Genomic DNA, 23,493 nt, shown 5'->3' on the forward strand with positions numbered 1-23,493 from the left:
TAAAAACCATTAAAGCACAAAAAATTTTAAAAACACCATTTTGGAGTTAATTAAAAAAAAATATTGGCAGGGAGGTTTTCTATACTTTTAAACAACCCACAGACCCCCTACGGCCATCATGAAGTATCTATCTAAGACCATACCATATTCTTATACTACGGAGTATGTTTTATCCGTTTTACTGAAAAATATTCAGTATGGTGATTATACTAACATATTTCCTCCAACTAACAACAGAGCCTGTCATTTTTCTGTCAATAATTACCAGTGTTAATGTGTTTGTTTAGTAATGAGAGCAACAAACTACTTTACCTTAGTTCAGCTTCAACAAACATATAGTGAAGATAGCACAGTGTTGCATAAGTAGACATTTACCTTATGTCTGTGTGTGCGTGTGAAATGCCTTCACCTTTGTTCTTGACAATTTAAGTCAACTTAGTACTTAAAGGCGAAGAATAAATTTAACATGACAATTTCTTCACTTAAATGTACGGTATTCATAGTTTGTGGAGCTGTGGGACAGCTGTTAATGTAGGGTTGTGTTTATTTTCATTGTGTAATACATCTTCTAATGAAGATTGAGCAAACTAAACACAAGCCTTTTCCTGTGCCATAAATAAAAATGCGTTCTGGTTAACTGTGTTTACTCATTGGAAAAGGCACACAGTATAATGTTTTAGACGCATCCAGTCATCCAATGGTAAAACAAAAATGGCTTGGTCTAACTGATTTGTTTAATAAATGGCTAGTATCAGTAAATACAGATGAAACGCCAGAAATTTTAAAATTGTCTTATCTCTAGACAATTTTATTATTTTATCCACAACAAAGCTCCTCAATTTACCGAAAAAATCAAAACTCTTGATAGTTTAAATTTGATTACCCTCCAATTTCGAACTCTTGTATCAAGATTCTTTGTATGAAATAATCGAATGAGTTGAGAATAAAATATAATAAACACTTATAAGAACAAATCTATTACATTTTTGAAGAAATGGTGGAGATATTAACAAAACTGTCTAAACCCTAACATTTTTGTGGATATGGTGGAAATTAAACCACTCTATCTCACACCAAAATTCACCTTATTGATAAACATAACCTACAGTTTAAAGAGGTTTTAAAGAATTACAACTAATGTATACGAGTATATATTTCAAATCAATACACAATAATTACATACATGATAAAATTCACAAATCTACCAAAAAACAAATAAAATATAATGTTATAAACAATTATTTCCATACAAGCGATTATTAAAATATGAAAACCATTTACCTTGGCATGCATTCTCTTTCAGTCTTATCCACCTGGTAATAAATTCGTACGGATATAATATCAAGTGCTGGGTAGCTGTAAAGGCACATTTTTCTCAATCAAGAACCATACGTTTCGTTTACTTTCCCTTAGCCTTGTCCAAGATGGCACGTGAGATTATCATACGTTGTATTTGTGCGGTTCCCTCGTAGATTTGGTAGATCTTGGCATCTCTCATCAGCTTCTCTACAGGATACTCGCTGTTGAAGCCGTTTCCACCGAAAATCTATAAAAAGAATTTTAGGATACTGAGTATAAAAAAAAATAGTACTAAGTTCTTAAGTTCTAACTTACACAATCTTATAACTAGGGATGGACGGGTCCCGAAATTTCGGGAATTTTTCGGGAAAAAAATATTCCCGATTATCGGGACGGGATTACATTTGACTCGGGAATTTTTCGGGACGGGATTTGGTCCGATCGTCGGCGATTTTTCCGCTTCGCGAGTGCCGATAACGCCGTTATTGCGAGCGACAGGTCCGCGAACGCAGGAGACGAAGTCATGTCGACGATTACGCCGTGACCGCGGAGTCCTACCGACGTCCGCGCCGTGACCGCGAGTCATACCGACGATCGCGCCGTGACTGCGGAGTCCTACCGACGTCCGCGCCGTGTTCGCGAGTCATACCGACGTCCGCGCCGTGACCGCGAGTCATACCGACGATCGCGCCGTGACCGCGGAGTCCTACCGACGATTGCGCCGTGACCGCGAGTCATACCGACGATCGCGCCGTGACCGCGGAGTCCTACCGACGATCGCGCCGTGACCGCGGAGTCATGCTGACGATCGAGCCGTGATCGCGAGTCATACCGACGATCGCACCGTGACCGTGGAGTCATACCGACGATAACCCCGTGACCGCGAAGTCCTACCGACGATCGCGCCGTGACCGCGAGTCATACCGACGATCGCGTCGTTACCGCGAGTCATGACGACGATCGCGCTGTGACCGTGGAGTCATACCGACGATAACCCCGTGACCGCGGAGTCATACCAACGATCGCGCCGTGACCGCGAGTCATACCGACGATCGTGCCGTGACCGCGAGTCATGACGACGATCGCGCCGTGACCGTGGAGTCATACCGACGATCGCGCCGTGACCGCGAGTCATGACGACGATCACGCCGTGACCGTGAGTCATACAGACGATCATCCCGTGACCCGCGAGTCACAAGTTTCTATAGGTTACCCATTTTTTGGTTTTTATAGATCAGTGCCACAAATGGTAAAAATTGATTTCGTATGTCTCTTTTGGTAACTGCAATACAGTACTTTCTTTTTATGCACAGAAAAAAATCCCGTCCCGTCCCGTCCCGAAAATCGGGAAGGAAATAAAAATCCCGTCCCGTCCCGTCCCGAACTAAAAATTCAATCCCGTCCATCCCTACTTATAACTGTAGCCACAGAGACGTAAGCACAGAAAACATACTACTATAACCCAGAATGCCAACCGCATGATAAAAAGCGTTAAGTACTTTGAGAGAACTTTGCCTGTCAATTCGTAGGCAGCGCCACCAGCGTTGCTATGCACTCAGCATAGCAACGCTGGTGGTGCTGATATTTTCTTCCGTGACGTAAGGTACGGAAGAAACATTCAATGGTACAGTTAAGTGGCATCTAGCAGTAGTCACTGGTGTCTAGGGCCAAGTCCAACATGCCCCCGTCGCTCTCATGTACTACAACGCTCACGTTGGAGGAAGAAGACCCTGTGGGCAGAAATTTCTGGACAGTGCCTGCTGCTTGGGCTCTTCCTTGCTCGTCACAAGTATATTTCGTTCAACATACTAAAGTTGAAAGCGCACACTTGTCCCATAAGCTTGTTTCCTCCTGTACCTTACTACTCTGGGTTTTAAATTTCTCCTGGTTGATGGTTAAGAATTATGAGCATTTGAATAGGAACAAGAAGTCAATAGTAAAGTTACACAACTGAGAAGGCCTAAGCCATGTATTGGAAGACATTCAAGGGTAGATATAAGCCTCTTCTACCCTTGTGGACAAGGACAACTGTCATTTACCATGAGATCCAGATCAGTAAACAACTGTTCTAATTACCCTAAATTGTGGTTTGTTATTGCCTAAACCATTAAGGTATAAGTATACATTATCAAACTAAAAGGTAATATCGTTGAACTGGCGAACATACTGAACAACATTTGTGATGCATTGCAGCAACCCTGTTTAAGGGCAAGTTGCAATTCAGCTTAACGCCCAGGATTTTCGCAAGTTCAAAAAGGTTGTCATCTCCTGAAGACCAAGATTTAACGTCATGTCATGTTTGATTAATTTAAATTACATTTAGGTGGAATTTTACCTGAACAGCATCAGTGGCACACTTATTGGCGACATCAGCAGCGAGACACTTGGCGATGGAAGCAAAGTAGGTGTTCCTGTAAATCACATGGTAACATTGAAACAGACGGACTTTTTGACTTTTGAAAGTGTGCTGTTTAATGTATGCATTGACATATAGTCTGTACCTGTAAAGTTGTAATACATAGGCTAAACCTAGAAATGTTGCTAGAGGAATTCTATAATAAATCCTTGAATTTGCAAGAGGTTTGGATTTGAACCTAGTTGCTGTGTCACTGATTATTAAGAGAACAGAGGTCTCACATACAGTAAACTAACTGTCAACTATTACAAACTTATTTGTGATCAAAGTTGTCCTTAATATCAAGTCCAAAAAACTTAACATGATCAAAGGCTGTGGTAATCTATAGTTAACCTCTTTGAAAAACCTTTTGCAGAAAAAGGCAAGTTTGGGTGGCTGCTGATTTTGACAGACGAATATGAATACATTTTCTGTACAAACCATTCACACAGATATTTTTGTGCCTGAGTAAACTCTTTCCCATTTAGGTAAGCTTGCTATCTTAACAATAATCGAAACCTAAGGTCTTGTTGTATGTACATCCATTAAGATTTTCTTTTAGTAATGAACTTTTGACAAATGTTATCAAGTTCAAAATAGGATTTTAAAAGAACAATATATCACCGTCAATACACACAATCCACTAATTGTGATATCACGGACAATTCTTACCAGCCTTATCTGCGAAAGAGTTGTAGTAAATTATTAGTGAACGTACCTACGACCTTGGTCTACTTCCCATGCAGACCTCCACCAGGCCAGACGAGCAGACTCAACACCTACAGCCATGTCTGCCAACATGAAGGCTACAGCCTGCAGAACACAGTGTTGTGAAATTGACATACTGTTGCTGACAAAAATAAGTTCATAAAGAGATTTGAGTTTATAAATCATGCAAAACCTTTTATATTTGTCAAATTATATTGTCAATATCTGGCATCATTAAAGAAATACAACCAAAAGTGCAATTAAACATTCCACAAAAATACAGATAGCTGTTTTGGTTTTGAAACAATAACCGAGTTAACAGATATGCCCATTTAAACTCACACGATCGAAAGTTGCGTCGGCACGATATATCGTCGCTTAGTACTATTTGGAAGAAACGCGAACAACGATATATCGTTCCATAGCACTTTTCGGGAAAAAGACGCACAATGACTTATCGTTGCATAGCACTGAAAGGGTTAAGAATCAGCACAGACTACACTATGTCATATTTTCATAATTTTTTAGGGTAAAATTGGTTAGAGGAATTGAAATATGTCTAATAAAATATATAAAATTCTCGTGTCACAGTGTTTGTCTGCAAACTCCTCCGGAACGACTTCACCGATCGTTATGAAATTTGGTGTGTAAATTCTGTAGGTATGCGAATCGGACGTAAACTATTTCCCGTTTTGAAACTCTTAAAAGGGCTCCGCCCCAGTGGCTCTGGAGTTTCCCATGTTAACCTTATGAGAAATGGAATTAATGAATCTTAACAGCTGTTTCAATTAAACAAGTTGGTTCTGTTCTATGATGTTCAATAGCATTAAAGTCACAAGGATTACCAACAGGGTGCAGCACTATTATTTCTTTTACATTTATGACAACAGCTAATTTGCAACCAAAAGGTGAGTGAGCGTAGCGAACGAACTTCAACCAGGACGTGATTGAGCGATGCGAAGTAGCGAACGAGCTAACCTGAAGGCAAGTGAGCGCAGCGAACGAGCTCCATCCTAAAGGTGAGTGAGCGTAGCGAACGAGCTCCAACCCAAAGGTGAGTGAGCGTAGCGAACGAACTTCAACCAGGACGTGATTGAGCGATGCGAAGTAGCGAACGAGCTAACCTGAAGGCAAGTGAGCGCAGCGAACGAGCTCCAACCTAAAGGTGAGTGAGCGTAGCGAACGAGCTCCAACCCAAAGGTGAGTGAGCGTAGCGAACGAACTTCAACCAGGACGTGATTGAGCGATGCGAACGAGATCATCTTGGAAATTAAACGTAACGGTACTTTCTTTCCATCAGTCTGTCTTAGGGGAAACCTATAACTTAGGCGATACGAAGTTCGCCGGGTCAGCTAGTATGTCTAATAAAGTTTAGAAAGATAGCTGAATATTATGGTGTTCGTTTGGTAATTAGCAGGTGGCTGGTTTGATTCACTAGCCTTTTTGATGGTGTGCAACTAAATCTAGCTATCCTTTATCATTGGGTTATTAATACACATTTTTCAACAACAAAACTATTGGTCATGTAGTCAGTAACCAATTCACAAGCCATCTCTTACATTCTACATCTCATCAGCCCCCACTGATATTCAGTTTAAAACAAGCAAAACTGTGATTATTTCTTCATTAAATGAGTGCTAGATATATTACAATTATGTACCTGATGTCCAGCAATGGGGATACCGAATGCCTTCCTCTCCAGGGAGTATTTAGTAGCCTCGTCCAGAGCTCTTTGAGCTAGTCCTACAGCTCCAGCCGCAACCTGCAAATACATAATTAAAAACATATAAGTCATAATGAGTTAAATTGTGAAAACAAAAATGGTGGGTATTCAATTTAAATTCCTTGAAAACATGACAACTACAGTAAAACCTTTTACAACCGAACCCCCTTAAACCGACATGCAGGATAACTGAAACTACAAAAAAGTCAAATCAAAAACTAGCTAGACAGGCATCGTCGATCAACAGAATGTAATAGAGCAGACGATAGTCTTCTCTAAAAACGTAATAGGGATGAAGTTCAGAGAATAACTGTCAATTATTCAAATAAATATGTAGTGCATTGTGCAAATGATTGTAAACAATTAAACAAGGTAAAAGTAATTAAAATAACGTAAAAAACTAAATTTTTTAGATCTCTTTGAAATAAAATAGCCTTTACATTCATACCATTGAACTGGAATATAGGTTATACAAAACTGTCTCTCTCCATTTATTTCAGATCGAGATTTTACTATACTAAGATAATGTGTCAGTAATTTTTGCAGAGATATCCCAGCACTTATTATTATTATCATTGATATAGCAGCTCCGGTCTCCAAGGTGTGATCCTCGTCACTAGAAATAAAAGTTTTTCTTTTCCGAAAAATATTTTTTCTTCTAGAATTAAGTACTCATTTATGATGCTTTGCTATTTGGTGCTAGTTTATGCTAGTTTATGCTAGTTTACAATGAAATGTTTATTATCTAATTAACATTCTACCAAACCAATGACAAAACTACACGTCAGGTTAGTTAGGTTAGGTTATGTTTAGGATGAGTCATATTAGTTTTAATAGTAGCTCATTATCTTTTTTTTACACGCAAAGTGATGGGTGTGTTTAATTTTCCAAAGAAAAATTATGCACACTAGTAAACACAGAAGAATAAAATTCATTAACATATAATGACTATTGTGTGTAAATTTGTTTCAGAGCCGATTCCATTGCCCATGGCTATTTATCGGGGAGACAATGTTAACATTTATTGTCTTTCAATACAAATCCTAAAATTACACATTTAACGCTTTTAAGAATAAATTTTAGATGTAAAATAAAATTTACGTGCAAACAAATTAATGCCAAAAATTTAATTTGAAACATCTTATTAAAGTTTTATATCTTCTTGTATTCCAAGCTCAAACCATATCATGAAAACAGTTATTCTGAGCGATATGGTCGTAATAAAACAATAAGTACAGTTAATTACAATTTTAGACACTAAATCTTTACATTGTTTCTGAAGAAGGTTTAAGCCGAAATATAATTTCTTTTTTTTTACTAAAACTTTATTGAGTGATTAACTGTAAAAAGTAAAAACTATCTATCTAAAAAATAAAATTTAGTAAAGGAATTCAAGAATTGCAAGTCAGAGATACTGTTACTAGATACTAACAGTCAGATACTGTTGGTAGCCGTTCTTGGCTGAGCGACCTACAATGTAATTTAACATTATCTACCAACTACAATGTAACAAATGTGAGGCACAGTATGTAGGCCTATCCACCAATAGCCTCAGAACCAGGATGAATGGCCATAGACAAGATGTATCTACTGGATACAAAGACAAACCAGTTGTACAACATGCCCAGAGCCACAACAACCCTAGTTTCAATGACTGCTTTACAACCAAAATAGTCAAATCACTGCCCCCTCAATGTAACCAGTCACAACTGAGAAGATGGGAATTGTCTTATCAATGGTTTACTAAGTCTAGACAACCCCCAAACCTAAACCTGAGATAATACCTTTAATCTAACCCACTCCACTTCAATATCCAACCCAACTAGCAGGCTTACATATTTATTCATATATATATAGTGCATAAAAGATAAACTGAAACTGTGATTTTTGAATTCATACTATTGGCAACACTGACTCAACAACTCACTGGCCACCATTTTGGACATCTAGAAAACTATCTCTTCCTCTTCCTTAGTTGAAAATGCTGTCAGTGACAGTGAAATATTCTAATGTTTTGTGTATATAGTGTAAAGTTTTGTTTTGTGTTTCCTGTGCCAGTTTGGACTCTTTCCCATTCAGGTAAGCCTGCTATCCCCTCAAAAAATCCTAAAAAATCTAGGCCCTTGTGCTCTATGCTACACCCTTAACCCTACAATGTAATTTAATTTGCTTGATGCCACTTAAAGGAACAAGTCAATTACTGGGTCAGAAGCAGCTGAAACCTTCAATGTTTCCACTACGTTCATGAAAATGTACAAAACTGACACATATTCAAGAATGTAAAAATGACTTTTCAATGTCATTATTATATCTTCAATTAATTCAGCTACATCAAATAGTTCATACTGCCCTCGTAATCTTTTAATTACATAAACATACTATTCTATAGCGCCAAATATAAACAGCAAAGATTCAAAGGTTATAAAATTTGCTTCACTTCCTAGTGTTATTACTTATTATCAGCCTGTACATTGAACTGGGGTCGAGTGATAACCAGAACAGAATTGTGTCATGGGTGTCACTTGAGATAAAACTGTCATAAAAACAACCACTGTTGATCAATGTTATAGGTCCAGTGTTCAGTTGTACTCACGGGTGGGCGGGTCTTGTCAAAAGTTTCCATAGCGATTTTAAATCCCAGACCTTCGGCCCCGAGTACGTTTTCCTTGGGGATTCGAACATCTTCAAACGTAATTCCTCTGGTGTCAGATGCTCTTTGACCCATGTTGATTTCCTGAAAAACATTTGCAATAAGATTTAATATGACTGTGCACTTAGCCATAATGTATGAAATTAAATACATATTATTGGGAAAAGTCCATAAGATACATTAAAAATCTCTAGCCAAATACCTGTTAATTATTTTAATGGGTTTTCAAGAGCATTTTTTGAATACTTTCCTATTGATTGCTAATTCCACTAATCCAAAGTAAAAAACGTGTTCATCAGTGCTTTTAAATAAAAATTCACGATTTTTAAGTGCCTTTTGCCATGATGAAGTATATAATGCATCGTTTATGTGTAATGTACAATAGGGAAAAATACTTTGAACTTCAAAACCCACGAGTCAATTATTAATTAATCAATGGGAGTGTATGTATGAATGCATAGTATTATTAGCTAGTACTTATTTTTACACTTATATACCTAGCTTACATTATAAAAAAAGAGTATATATCTCTTTGTTCATCATTGCTATTAATTTCAGTGGATGTAAAAAACACATAAGGCTCCGATATAGCCTAATATTGTCACTAAGAATGCCTCTGAATTAAAATCAGTGTCTACTGTGGCCTCTTAGTCAAATCAGTGACTTTTAATTGAGGAATTTATTAGCCAGTAGACATCCTGGGTGAAGATCATCAAAATTTGTGGTGTTTAAAACCAATATTTTTGTTTAAAGGTTGATCATCAGACTACAGCTAAAAGCTTAGATTGTTTGGCCAGATTTTAACTTGGCCACCAGACAAGACAAGAGATAGATTATACCTTTCTGCCAGGGGTGAGTCCAGGGGTCTCTCTCTCCACGATGAAGCCAGTGAAGGCCCTGCTGGCAGGAGCCTTGGGGTCCGGGTCTGTGCGAGCCAACAGGAAGTACCTGCAATAGATGATATTCTATATTCTATATCTATACTAAAAACAGCATACGGTATATAGGCTACACGGTTTCATTACACTACTACAAAATGTCACACAGTTATTTCAACCGACAGATCTACTTTTGTTCTATAACTGACAAATATGAATAATTGGCTGTTACGACATGGCTTCAATGGTTTATCATTTGAAAATAATGAGTTTATTAATCATATTTAAAGACAATTTTTGCGATTTTTACTACAGTTACAGTAACTATTAAATCAAACGTGTACCAACCAGTTAGCTACACCTCCGTTGGTAATCCACATTTTCTGACCATTAACGATGTATTCGTCTCCCTTCTTGACTGCTCTGGTCTTGACTCCGTTAACGTCAGAACCTGCCCCAGGCTCAGTGACACAGTACGCCTGCAACATTTTTCTCATTATCAATAACAATAATAATAATAATAATAATAAATATTTATTCCTCCACAAGTAATACAATAGATTACAACTATTACTAGGATCTAAAGAACAAATTATTTCCAAGTTAACAATGTACATCAAAACTTAAATAGCTTTTTGGTAATTAACGAAAACAATTTGCTTTTAACTTGTAAAGAAATACACATACCCAAGAAAACAACAAAATTCTGTGTATCGGCGAGAGTCTATATACAGAGACAGTGTTTGTAAATAGTAAACAAATTGTTAAAAAATACTAGAAACCTTGAAAGTGTAAGCCAAAAATTTTCAATAAATGGAAACAATACTTACAGCTAGTAAAGGCTCATCAACGAGTCTTCCGAGATATTTCTTCTTCTGAGCCTCACTCCCGGCAACTAACACTGGAGTTTGCTGTAAAAATAAATTTTAGAAAATTAAATAAGATACTTTTACTATAAACCAACTTATTTTAAAGCGGTGTTTACACAAGACAAGCAAGGAGAAGTGTAAAAGTTATAGTTCTCATCGACTAAATCAATTGTCTAACTTGAACACTTTTTTCTTGAATTTGAATTCTAGGTTAATTTTTTACAAGATGGCATGTGTAAAAGCAATTAATATTATAATATGACTGGTAGTATGTATAAGTGACGTTAGTAACCAATATTTTTCATATTTTTGTCAATGTCCTGTTCTATTTTTACGACCAACTTAAAAGCCAACCTTGACACAAAATGAGATTTAGATTTAGATTCTTATTAGTAGAGCTTATGCCAAAACATAATTGCAAGCTTAGAAGAATTTTTACACTTTTTTTTGCACTAATTTTTACAATTTTAAACTGGAGAACCATGAGATTTCTAGCCTATATGCTATAAATGCAACTGAATTAAATTGTTGGCAAAAACTAACTGCGGTCAATAATTATTTGACAACAACTGTGAAAATATAACTGTTAAAATCTAACACTACTTGACACTCACAATCTAACAGCATGCTGTTCTACAAAACTAATCTACTAACAATTAGTAAGCCATGCAAAAAGTGAGTGGATGAAAATCTATTTACAATTAGGGAACGTTGTTTTAAAAATATTATGAACTTCAAACTACATAATTCTTCATTCTGAAAGATTAACTATATTGGTTATTCTAAACAAAATTAATTGGTTATTTGGTTTCTCCAAATGGTCAAAAATTTTCGGTTATTGGCTTCTAATTGGTCGTGCAAAGATGAAACAAAAACTTACACCGAGGCCGCTAGCTTCAAGGGCCGTCATAATGCCGGTGCACCCGTAAGCGAGCTGCTCGGCAATCAGGCACCCGTCAAATACACCCATCCCCATGCCACCTACAACCACAACTTAGTGAGTGGGCGGCAAGACAGGGTCACAAGTATGACGTGGCGGTGGACAGAGAACCGTAATGGAAACTCGTAAATCAATAGTATTGAATGCAAATCTGAAGACGAATTGGGGTAATCCAATACGGATGCTGTCAACTTCAAGTATAACACATAAAAACTACGGAGTGCTTGGCATTGTACAGAATCACAGAGGTAAACTTACAGGGAGTAATATGTATTTAAAAGTGATATCAAGGAAAAATAATTTTTGATTTAATGTCCAAAGGTGGGGGAAAACATATTGGTTTTAAAATATGCTTAGTAAGTGTCTGTCATCAAGTAGTTAATTTCTCTCCTCAGCATGTGTTGCCTTGGCAACGGATAGGGGATCGGGTCCAACCAAAAAAAACAACGGCCACTGCAAAGACCTCAATTTCAAAGTGAGACCCAATCTAAGGAAGTTGAGGTCATATTCGGAGCTGGTAGAGGAATGAATGTATCCTAAATTGTTATTTTTGAGGCCCAGGGTTAAATATGTAGGATAATAAGCATGTATTATATTTAGTTTTGAGACTTAGAAGAGACACAGTTTATCAACAACCCTGTTGACCAATTAGACGACATGAAACACAGATTAAGAATTACAAACCCTGGTAGTGATTTAAGAAAGTATGGATTAGTTAGTGAAGAATGACTAAGCTCCGTCCCAAAGTACACAGTTGCCTCCGAGGATATTCCGGATACTTACTCCCAGGGAGGTGCCGTGGATAGCTAGAGTGATACCTGTACACCCCCTCGCCAGCTCTTCACATATCAAACAATCATTGAAGACACCAATATCCAATCCACCTAAGGGCAAACCTTACTGAAGCGTTGTCTCGGACCATGTATTGAGGCGTGGCGTAGTTTGAAATACAAAATAACTTCAGTGATATCACTTCATAAGCTTATAATTTACCATTATTTCCAGTACAGAACTACCGAGAATATTTGGTTCTGAAAGTAAACAATTCGGACAAAACTTGACCCAACCCATGGTGGCCTAAACATCAATCATAAATCATTTGAGTGATATATTTATTTTTTCAACTTGAGATGAGTTGAAAATAATGTTTAACTACAGTATTGATTATGCAATTATAAACCATAATCAAATTTAAATAAGGAATTAATTAAAATAAAATCTCAAGGGTTGTGAATGAAAGAATATAATTTTAATTAGTGCAATTTTATATTGTAATTGTATTACACTGCAGATCATTTAAAGTTAATGGACTAGTAGATATAGGCTGAAGAATATACTAACTGATATTACACACAAATTATTCATACTCAACAAGGTCAACAAGACTTAGAAGCATAGAAAATCACATTTTACATAGTTATACCGAGACCTAGGAACAGGGTAGACAAACCTAACAACAAAACAATTCCTCTATTTCCAAAGAGGTAATGAGATCTGTCACAAAGCGATATAACCCAAGTTCACACAGAATTTGGTTAGGTCTGTATAATAACCAGAAATGATTCTGACAAAACTTTCCTTGCATTTCTAAAATCTCTTAATCATCTCTGAAATGAAGTGAAATCGGTCAAAACAACACAACACATTATAGCCTAGTTTAAGAAAACAAAAACAAAATTATGAGAAACTGCATTGAATCAGTTTTCAGTCGAGAAGTTGCACCAGTAGTTGAATTTTGTAAAACATCCATTTCTACTTTCCTCAGGAATGTGTTAATCTTGCATCAGGCCTGTACCAAGCATTACAAAATGTCAATAATTTGATTAATTTGAGGAACTTACACCAATGTCAGTGACTGTGAGAGCTGCCATCATACCACTGCATCCTCTAGCAAGCTCTTCTACTATCAAACAACCATCAAAAACGCCCAGTCCTAGACCACCTGGTCAAAAATACTTGGTCAATGTGTGGAAAATGCCCAAGGCATTTAATGAGTGCAGTACTTGGCTGATTTGAGTAAAATCATCGACTATTGGGTACTGAAGTCGACATTCCATCTATATGGACCAGGTGTTGCCAATTTTTATCAGGAAAGAACAGTTGTGTGAACCATTCAAAGAAAGCGTGAGTGTCTAAAAATCTTTTTTTCTACCTTATTTTTTGTTTCTGACATAGTTGATGGGTCATAGTTGCTATAGCTCACAATAAGTCGTTCCATCAGTTTGACTTGGTAAAAAACTTTGGGTACTTAACAGAAATCAGTAATTTACATCAGCACAATCTGTTGGTGCCGTTGGTGGCTCACACAACTAAACTAACTGGTGACAAACTTAACATGGGGCGGAACGTCTAGTTGTATGAATAGACAAAGGTAAAGTCTATTCAATTCTTCTTTGACTCGAGTCAGTAATCGAGCAGTACTCAGTGATTGGTAGTGTGCATTTGCGCAAATGGAAATATTGTCTTACTAAAATGAAAAAATGGGTACCCAACGACTGGTACATAGCTGGATTTCTGGAAGTGCAAGGGAAGTAGGCTTATGGAAAGAATAAAACAGCATACCAATTGATTGAATATTATGTTACTCTTGTGTTGCGGTTGTGTCCAACATTGTTCCAAACTGAAATTGAACTTCTTTGCTTTTGAAGACATTTAGGTACTAAGACACATAGAACACACCGACACCATCACAAAATCACAACAACACACCTTCACCACCACAGAAGTAACTTACACCGACAACGGTAATTGTAAGTGCAGCCATAATGCCACTACATCCTCGGGCAAGTTCCTCCGCGATCAAACAACCGTCAAATATACTCATATCTAGTCCACCTGGTAAGAAATGTATTGAAATCACTAGATTCAGAATCAGTAGGGATTTAATTTTTACAGAATAAACCTTTTTTACAGAAGTGGATGAGGGAAACCATTGTGAAAGGTGATCTGACAGCTTGACCACTAGCTTGAAGAATATGAGTTGATGTAGTATTTATTTTGCATAGATTACTATAACTTTGCGAGGAGTGTAAATATTTTAATTTACAAAATAATAATTTCAAAGTTAATGTTGGCAGAAAGTTTGGTTAGTTATAGTTTTACAAGAGTAATGTTCCATCTTCTCATAACAAGACTGAAACGAAAGATGAAAGTCGCCAGGCAAAATAGTTTCTATTATGCTACTCACTGCTATACCCGTTGACATAAAACCATTAATACCACTGCAGCCTCGGGCAAATTGTTCACCAATCAAACAGCCTTCAAACACACTCAGGCCGAGCCCACCTGGGGAATCGATCCTTTGATGTAAATATGTAAGTCTTTGAGTCTACATAATTCAGAATTGATTTTAAAACGCATAGGCCTATCGATAAATCAAAAACTTGAATAAAAAGGTACAAAAAGTAAAAACCAAAATCTTGAACAATTTTGTACCTAACCAATCAATTCGGATTTCACATTAACATAATGAGAAATATTATATTCTCATACAAAAATAATATACATTTTGTTCCAAAAACCAAGGTACAAAACATTGTACCATAACAACAATATTTTTGTCTGAAGTCCTCTGACAAAAATGTTCAGTCAACATAATGAGCTGGCAAAGACGAGTATGCTAATGAGGTCAAGGGGCAAGCTTTATCATACAGACCAAGATAATAGGTTACAGAGGGAATAAAGTTACAAGTTATGCAAACTAAAATCTATATGTCAAAATTTTCTATTAACAAACGCTGTAATTCCACACAAATTGTCAACCTCTAAAATTATGTATTGAAGATTAGCAGAGATATTTTTAATGCCAAAAATAAACAGTAGTTTGATAGTTGTAAAGTAACACTTTCAAATTAATGTATTTTTGCTGGATTGTACTGCTGTGTTCTTGAATAAGCCTACTCAATTCTGAGGTAGGCCCATAATTAGTTTTTCTCTTACCTAATAACTTCATAACCATAAGACACTCTGAATTTCCGAGCTGTGCCCTCCATTGTTTGTAATACAAATAATGATCACCATACTAAACAAATATTAGTTTAGCTATTCAAACCTTTCCATGTAGCTTAACAGTTGATGATTGAGCAGAGCAAAGTAAAGCTCTTATCGGCTTCAATGCAAACTTTCTTACATTATCACTCAATAACAGCTGAGCATATTTTAACCAGGTTGTTTCGACAAATTATGGAAAGGTTTGAAAAAAAAAACAATTTTAATATGGTAATGCACATACAATTTAAAGTAACTTAACATTTTAAATTTTAACATTAGGCTTATGGTTTGCCATGATGGTTACAAAATAACTACGAAAATGAAAACAAAGAATCATAGCATGTTTAAAATCAAGTCAATACACAGATAAACAGAGTAAAAAGGAAAAAAAAAATTATTATGACCACTGAATACGGAGAAAGTATTAGGCTACATGACATTTGGAAACTACCACTGATCAAATAGTTAGTATTTTACAGATTCTATTTATGTAAGCTAAATAATCACATAACAAATAATATTGAACGTAGGACTATCTGAATGGGAACTAAAATGTATGAAGCAGCAGTTTTAACTTAACCTACGTATTCTCAAATCAACGTAACAACTGTAATATAATAAACAGACACAACAAGAGTATCCGTAGCAAATATTGAGCCATTGTGAGAGAACTAAACAAATATTTCATACTGGAATCCTGTCTTATATCAGTTTGATATTCAAGGTTTCATCAATGTTTTTACGATAACTTAGGAGTGTATCTATTTTAAACTGTGATGACATTTTAAATTTAAGCGTTTTTGAAATATTTTTACATAAAAAGGAAATTAAAATTGTTTTGAAACTTACCGCAGGAAGAGGGGATATGGCCGTTCATCAGCCCAAGAGAATGAGCCTTCTTGACAATCTCCCAAGGAAACTCTCCTGTCCTGTCATGGTGGGCTGCCTTGGGAATAATCTCTTCCTCTGCAAACCTTCTCGCAAGATCTTGAAATTCCCTTTGGATTTCGTTCAGTTCTGATAAAAACATTACGTGCTGTCAAAAATGAGTAAAATTCCAACACAAAACATATTTTCCCCTTTTTAAGTGAGTAAACAAGTGTAGATTTTCTGATACTTAGCCTAAGTCAAGTAGAAAGAAGGGGCCAGCATTGTTTTTTTTTTATTTTAAAACCCTTAACCTTTTAAGTGAGCTAAACTACTAGGCTTAAACTCAGTACCAGGATTACACAAAAGTGTTTTGTTTTGTTGGGGCGCAAGCAACAGACACGATTTGGAAAATATCTGAAATTGCGCTACGATAGAGTCCTCCTCACTTCGGCTCCCACTCATGACTCATCACTGCCACTGCTTGCATATTATCGTTAACTATACATTATATTGTCAATGATATCATGTCACTACTTGTTCCACCTTATTTGTACGCTATTAATTTTTTATTACATTTTTCATTAATCCGCCAATGTGTGTACCTTATTGTCAAATCGGGTGAAAAACATCAATTGGTAAGCGAATAAAGTTACTGACTGTGTTTTTGATTATGATTTTATTTACGTTCAACGAGTTTAATTTTACATTTTAATATCACACCCTTTTTTGTGAAAGGAGCAAAAAACCAAATGGTAAGTTAGTGTGTCTAAAAAGAGGGCGGGAAAAAGCTTTTGGACAGTGAAAATATGTTACAAAAAGTTCCTAAAATAAGTTAAAAGTTTATTAAAATAATAAATAAGTTAAAAGGCTCACAGCATAATTAAAAATAATTTATGCCTAAAAATCATTTGTGGCGAACGTGATGTGTAGGCCTAACCCTGAAAATGAACTTTAATGATAATATTAATGAGTTTGCCAAAAAAATGAGGAAAACCCAGTCATTTAAGGTGTTGACTGTTTAGAGTTTTAAATGTTTGCAACTAAGCTACATCTTAATTTTTTTTTTTTACTCAAACTTTTTTACAACTAAACACATTTGACTTTTAAAAGCGTACCTACCGGTACCCTTGGACATTCACATTTGCAGGACTGCATAGACTTAAAAGTTGTGCATGGAGTACCTAAAAAGCAGGAGGCGGTAGGCCTACAAATGTTATACCATATCTTGATTGTACGCAATTAAATTGTGGTAAAATGGGAGGTGCCATTTGACCACACTCATTTCCCAAGGTTTGCGTGATAAAGTTACTTAATTGAACTGTCTGGGTTTTGTGAATAGTTAAACAAATAAACCGAGGCTCATAAAAAGAGAATAGACTCATTTTCACCTACCAAATTTAACTCCACTGGCATGTTTGTGCTCTGCTGCATGCTCCACCTGGGCTTGAGCACTTGACAGCATTCGAGAACTTGTCTTGCCTCCATTTCGAATAGCTGACTGAAATACCTGCAAAGAATTTGTTGATTTACTATCAATTGTTATGTTGGCTATGAAACATAAGCTCAGCTTGAGAAGAAGCATTCACACGCAGGCCGTAGATTATGCAACGCTCTACCTAAAACAATGAAGACTCTACGAGGTGAAGATATAAGTCGGCTTTAGACAAGTGGCTGCCTCAGAGACCATTTTACACCATGAGGGAATCTTATTAAGAATCGAAGAATAACATATGAAATACATGAACTCATTACTTATTTGTATTATCGACTCATGTAAGCTTGCTGTTCTTGAAGATCAATTGTAGGCCTAAATAAAGAATTATGACTATGTCTAGCAATAACTCAAGTTATAGAGAGAAAATAGAACTTAAAAAATGTAAAATGAAGACACAATATTTACAATTGATTCAGATTAACTCATAGGATACAGTTCCGCAGAGAAACTGCCATTAAATATGGTAATGATACATTGAAATGATTAGAGAGGAGAGAATTAGAATAGTTTGAATAAAATTTAGCATCAGTCTTGATTATTAGGTACCAAATGATATTTTTGTTAAGGAAGAGATTTTACCTTACAGTAAACTATTTTATTCTTTGTAAATCTTGATGTGTCTTTGAGATATTAAGAGTTTTAGTGAAAAGAGAGGAAAACTTGGTTGAATACTTTGATAGAGAGAAAAATCGCTAAATAATCAAGAGCAAAAAATAAATGAGTAAACTTACAACCTTTTATTTTTCATCAACATGAACACAGAACATTATAACCAACAATAATACCATAATAAAGCACATGTTAATATTAACTTTCTATCGGGCGCATCACGGAAGTTACCTCCAGGTCATTACTTTGTTATAAAAACCGATAGTATGAGTTCAGCAGGGCTGTGGCTTGATTTACCTCACGAACCACTTTTGCGGAATCGGTTTTGTATACTCTTACCCCTTTCCCAGTTGTCAGTCGACCTTGGGGAGTGGTTTGCGTCGCTACTGGAAGTAGCTTCCGTGAGCGCCCTGTGATGCAACAGGTTTCCTGGAGCCTACTTCCGTGTGCACCCTTGTTTGACCGTATTTAGCGATATTATAAAAAGGATGAAGAAGAACTTAATTGCGAGATTGTTGGCTAGTGTTGAAAGGGAGGACAAGGAACAACATTTAGAAGAAAGAACTAACGGTGCGTGAGTTCGGTAAGCTTTTTTTCATGAAAAAGAGCTTTGACAAAATGTGTGGTCTTTCTAACAAATGATTTTTTGCATTTGACTATAGGCTAAGTGTTTTATTTAAAACACCATTGCAATTTTTTCTAAAGAGCTTTGACAAAGTAAGTTGTCCTTATGAAATAATTATCTTTTTTCATAATACCATAGGTGTTTTTATGTCATATACACTGATGCAATTTTTGTCTAAGAGCTTTGATTGAATGAGTTGTTCTTGTACAAAATTATTATTTTTATTCGATTGGTACGTTTTTTTATGTTATAGTCATACAATATTCAAATTTGTTTTCTAATATACGATAGTAGTTGTATAAGTACAAAAAGTACTTTTTTATCCACAACACTTAGGCTACATATTTTTATTTGTTTTTATTACATTTTCTATTTGATATACCGCAGTACTAGGCTACTTAGGTAATCGTGTAGCCTAATAACTCATAAAAAATGTTTTTCTTACAGTTTTATTGCTATTAAAATGTTTTTTACTCATCATTGCATAGTTTTTATACTCCCGGAGATAACTTCCGTGAGCGCCCTTTGGTGTTTGAAAATCAATGCGCCCGACGGAAGGTTAAAAAACCTATGACATGCGTTAGAGCCAGACCATGAAGGAAAAAACGGCTGCACTTTACTTTACAGTAGGTCCTACACAAACAACCGAATGAAAATATCAATTAGGTATTCGATTGTTTCATTCGATATATCGATCGATATTTTCATTCGAATGAGTGTAGGACCTAAAGTAAAGTGCTGCCGAAAAAACTATTTCAATGTTAAAACATAAAATATTTTGTCTTAGAGACAAACTTATGACAGAGTTTAATAGGTAGCCTACCATACTTTAGGGGAGCCAGACCAATTTTTTTTTACTTAGGTTACCGTACACAAATTTTGTTTTTTGCTAATTGTTATTCTCTTTTTAATTTCCTTTCAAATGATATAACATTCATTAGTGTGATTCAGATGTAAGCCGTCCTAAAACAAAAGATCGCGACAGCTACCTACCTAGTTTTTGTTTCCGGTAGGTAGTTTAAAAGCGATTTTAGAACGTTAAGTTATAGGCTTACCATAGGTGAATCATGTGCGTACGCGAGTTGTGGCCACAGCGGCGACAATACCGATCGGTCCTTAAATGTAGTAAATATGTGTTCGTGATATGTGTTATGACTGTTTTGTGTTAAAGTTCAAAACGAAGCGATAGCGGATCACCTGAAGATGTCAACCTGGGTTGACGAAACGCGTCGTACTTAAGACTAAGTTAGACTATTTTGGAACGTTAGAAGGTAACTTAACATTAGCCTATATTATTTATTACCATAGGTGACTTGGTGGTCAGAAACAATAACCTTTAAGTTCATCCAATTTAATAAAGGCTATCGCAGGTTCTCTGCGGAACTGTAGCCTGCATCTAGCCTAGGCCTATGCCATAGAAAGCCAAGATTTACCTTAGGCCTATTACCATGACTTCATCTTTTAACCAATAAGGGATTGATGGCATCAGAATTTCAATATACAAAATAGGCTACATTTACAAACAACTGATTCGAGAAGATAGTTCCCAATATTGTCTTCCTGAAAACCAGTTTAGCTGTAAAGTTTTTGGAAGGATACATATAATATGTATGCAAATTGTTTGAACTATCACTATCGATAAGTTTAGAATTGTGCTTGTTAAGTTAACTTGTCTAAATTGGGAAACAGTTAACTTAAGTTAAATAAAATTATCTAAAATGACTGTAGGCCTATTTTACTTACTTGTTTGATGCTGGCCATATCGAGACAATAACCTACACGCTTTTCCTTAGTAAAAGCTTTAAGTCTATGAGAAAATTAAAAGAAAGCACAATAACACTAAGAATACATGTATAATACTGAATTTTGCAAACTTGTAGTGCGTAGTCTAATTGTTCACTATTCTTTACCGAAACCTAGGGGTATACTGACTAAGAAATCAAATATTGCTTTAAAAAAACTGCACTGATTGCTTCACTTTCACAAACGGGAAGTCAAAATTAAACTTTGGACTTTATTCTGATTCTGATTGTATAATGCACTACTTGTTTAGTTGTGAACCAATGATTAGATAAAAATAGCTTGTTGACGTTTCCTTAACTTCCGTCTTCTTATTTCTCAAACTCAAACTCGCTCTCGCTCGCCCTCGCTCCCTAAATTAGCCCAGCTTCACAAGCTTTAGTCTCCAGTCTCCAGTCCAGTGACTCGAAAGAGTTGAATCTGGAATCTCGAATACAATTAATACGACAAGAGGGTTCTCTTAAACCTAGATTATCGTTACGATACGATACGACTATTAACTATTATGTTGGTTAGTCTATGCTATTATGGACACATTCATTAGAATAGGATAGGACAGTGTTTTTGACAATCGATAACTTGGGACCAAAGTCTGTGAATCCTAGGCTGTTCGCTATTGCTGATATTCTGTTCCGACTTTTGACTTATTTCATTTCTTCTGACGAAGACAGAGTTAGTTCAGACTCTACTGAAGGTTCAAGCCCACGTTTAACTGATTACGTGGTCATTGTCAACGATAAAGTCTACTCTCAAAAATCACTCCTAACGAGTAAACATTTGTTAAATAATTTTTATTTTAAATTTATGTAGATTGGACATTTTTCAATGCAGCATAGGAATTCTTTAGTAATGTCAAGTCAGCCAGCTGACAACTAGTGGTTAAAAGCAATCAGCTGTTGATAGCAAAATAAGAAATTATTACTGTTGAGTCAGCCGACAATGGCATTTCGTAACTCAAATCATGATGATTGTGCATTTTTGTGCCCATCCAACACTCATCTCCATTCATACGACTTGGCTTAAAATACCTTCTTTGTATGGTCGCCATTCCAATTTAAAGTATTAATTAAAAATGTATAGGGAAATGTTTTACTTAAAAAAAACCTTATGAAAAGTATGAAGAGTATGAAATTTTTGGGGTACCGTAATAGGTAATTACGTTGATATAAATTATGAACAATTAAGGGACCAAAATTGAGCCTTCAGGAATCCCAAATTCAATATTTATTTAATGGATAAAATCGGTTAAGAAATGGCGGGGGAGTTCAACCGACAAAGTTCCATTTAGCGTATTAAATATATAGATTCATTCATTCCCCATTTATTACAATTTTAACAAGGGTTATTAAACAATTTTTGAACTCAAGATTGCCACATAAAATAGAGGTTGCCACATAAAATAGAGGTTATTTTCAAACTTAATACAGTATAACAACCGAAATAGTAGTTTACACAACGATTACGTAAAGATATGCTAACGACACGTAGACACAGTAGAAAATTTATGGTACGAGCCACGAATACTAGAAAAATACCGGTATGGATCATAAACATAAACAAATGACGTTGTTGGCCCGAATCCTATACTAATAGCATTGAACATATGTTTTCGCATGTTTATTTTCGGGCCAAAAACGTCATTTGTTTATGTTTATGATCCATACCGGTATTTTTCTAGTAATCGTGGTACGAGCCTTGGCGAGTTGCGTGGTATTACCTACGACAGTGTTTAAATTACTTTACCTAACCCGCCATGTTAAACTTCCCTATCCCAAGCGTGATGTATGGAACTTCCTTACTTCTCGAGTGATGTAAAGTTAAAAAAAAACTCACTCGGTGAGGTAATGAAAACCATTTAAATTGAGTGCTTAACTTAAAAAATATACCTCTATGGAGCCAACGACGTTCAACGCTAGAAATCAGCTGTGCGCTTGAATTTTATCGTTATGTTTTGAAGAATTTTCCTAAAATAGCTTTTGTTTGTAAATGAACGTTATGTTAGAAGATGAGTGAAATAGATAGTGAAAAATATTGTTTGTAACCTCCTGTACCCATTGTCGGGTCAGGTAAAATCTTGTACGTTACACGTTATGCAAGAGCGTGTTTACATCACTTAGGTAAATTATGCAACTCGCTTCCGCTCGTTGCACAATATTCACCTGCGTGATGTAAAAACGCTCTTACTACACTTGTAAGGTAAATAGCTAAAAAATAACTACTCATAACTTCTAAGAGAGGTTATGTTTTAGTTTATAACCTCTCATTGCCACTGACAGTGATGCAAAGAAACTTCTACTGCTTCTACCAAACCAGTGTTGCCACCTCGTTGTTGTGATTTTACCCTAAAGGCGGGCTAAAATTACCCTAAATCTACTTTGAGTTACCCTAAATGTTAATATTTGCGTTTAATGCTATAAATCATCGTTAAAAAAATATAAATCTTACATAAGGTGGTTAATTAAACTAAATAAGGTTCCAATATCAATCAATATACGTAAAATTATACTCGTTTAAAAAAAAACCCGAAAAAGAAGAACAAAATGTCGATATCCAGCTCTATTATTATATACGAAAAATATCGAATCAAGAATTATCGTATTTTCTTACTGTGTCGACCCATTAGCCTACTACTGTTTTTGGTT

General features: G+C 35.9%; 1 protein-coding gene across 5 annotated transcripts; it reads right to left on the reverse strand.

Moving 5' to 3' along the window:
- Positions 1 to 1,135: 1,135 nt before the first annotated feature.
- Positions 1,136 to 21,111, reverse strand: LOC128994328 (medium-chain specific acyl-CoA dehydrogenase, mitochondrial). Of its 5 annotated transcripts, none has more exons than XM_054418786.1 (12): positions 20,795 to 21,111; positions 17,715 to 17,829; positions 16,302 to 16,469; positions 14,197 to 14,297; positions 10,484 to 10,564; positions 10,002 to 10,132; positions 9,615 to 9,723; positions 8,719 to 8,859; positions 6,063 to 6,164; positions 4,413 to 4,507; positions 3,635 to 3,710; positions 1,136 to 1,546 (listed from the first exon to the last, which is right to left on the reverse strand). In XM_054418786.1, exons 1-12 carry the CDS (start codon positions 20,810 to 20,812, stop codon positions 1,400 to 1,402), a joined length of 1,284 nt encoding a protein of 427 aa, XP_054274761.1. In that variant the 5' UTR covers positions 20,813 to 21,111; the 3' UTR covers positions 1,136 to 1,399. The 5 variants fall into 5 exon arrangements, with proteins under 5 accessions (XP_054274761.1, XP_054274760.1, XP_054274762.1 ...); XM_054418785.1 differs by lacking the exon at positions 14,197 to 14,297 and adding an exon at positions 12,246 to 12,346 and having other exon boundaries at positions 20,795 to 21,110; XM_054418787.1 differs by lacking the exon at positions 14,197 to 14,297 and adding an exon at positions 13,304 to 13,404 and having other exon boundaries at positions 20,795 to 21,110.
- Positions 21,112 to 23,493: the final 2,382 nt, after the last annotated feature.

This window comes from Macrosteles quadrilineatus, unplaced genomic scaffold (genome assembly GCF_028750875.1).
Source record: "Macrosteles quadrilineatus isolate MER2022 unplaced genomic scaffold, UCM_ALF_1.0 Scaffold_5__1_contigs__length_97177068, whole genome shotgun sequence".
In the NCBI taxonomy this organism is placed as follows: Eukaryota; Metazoa; Arthropoda; class Insecta; order Hemiptera; family Cicadellidae; genus Macrosteles; species Macrosteles quadrilineatus.

Coding starts and splice junctions, on each gene's coding strand:
- LOC128994328 (XM_054418786.1), bottom strand. Junction 6,165..8,718: donor TTGACAAGACCCGCCCACCC/GTGAGTACAACT, acceptor ATGTATTTGCAG/GTTGCGGCTGGAGCTGTAGG. Junction 3,711..4,412: donor GAAGTAGACCAAGGTCGTAG/GTACGTTCACTA, acceptor TGTGATTTACAG/GAACACCTACTTTGCTTCCA.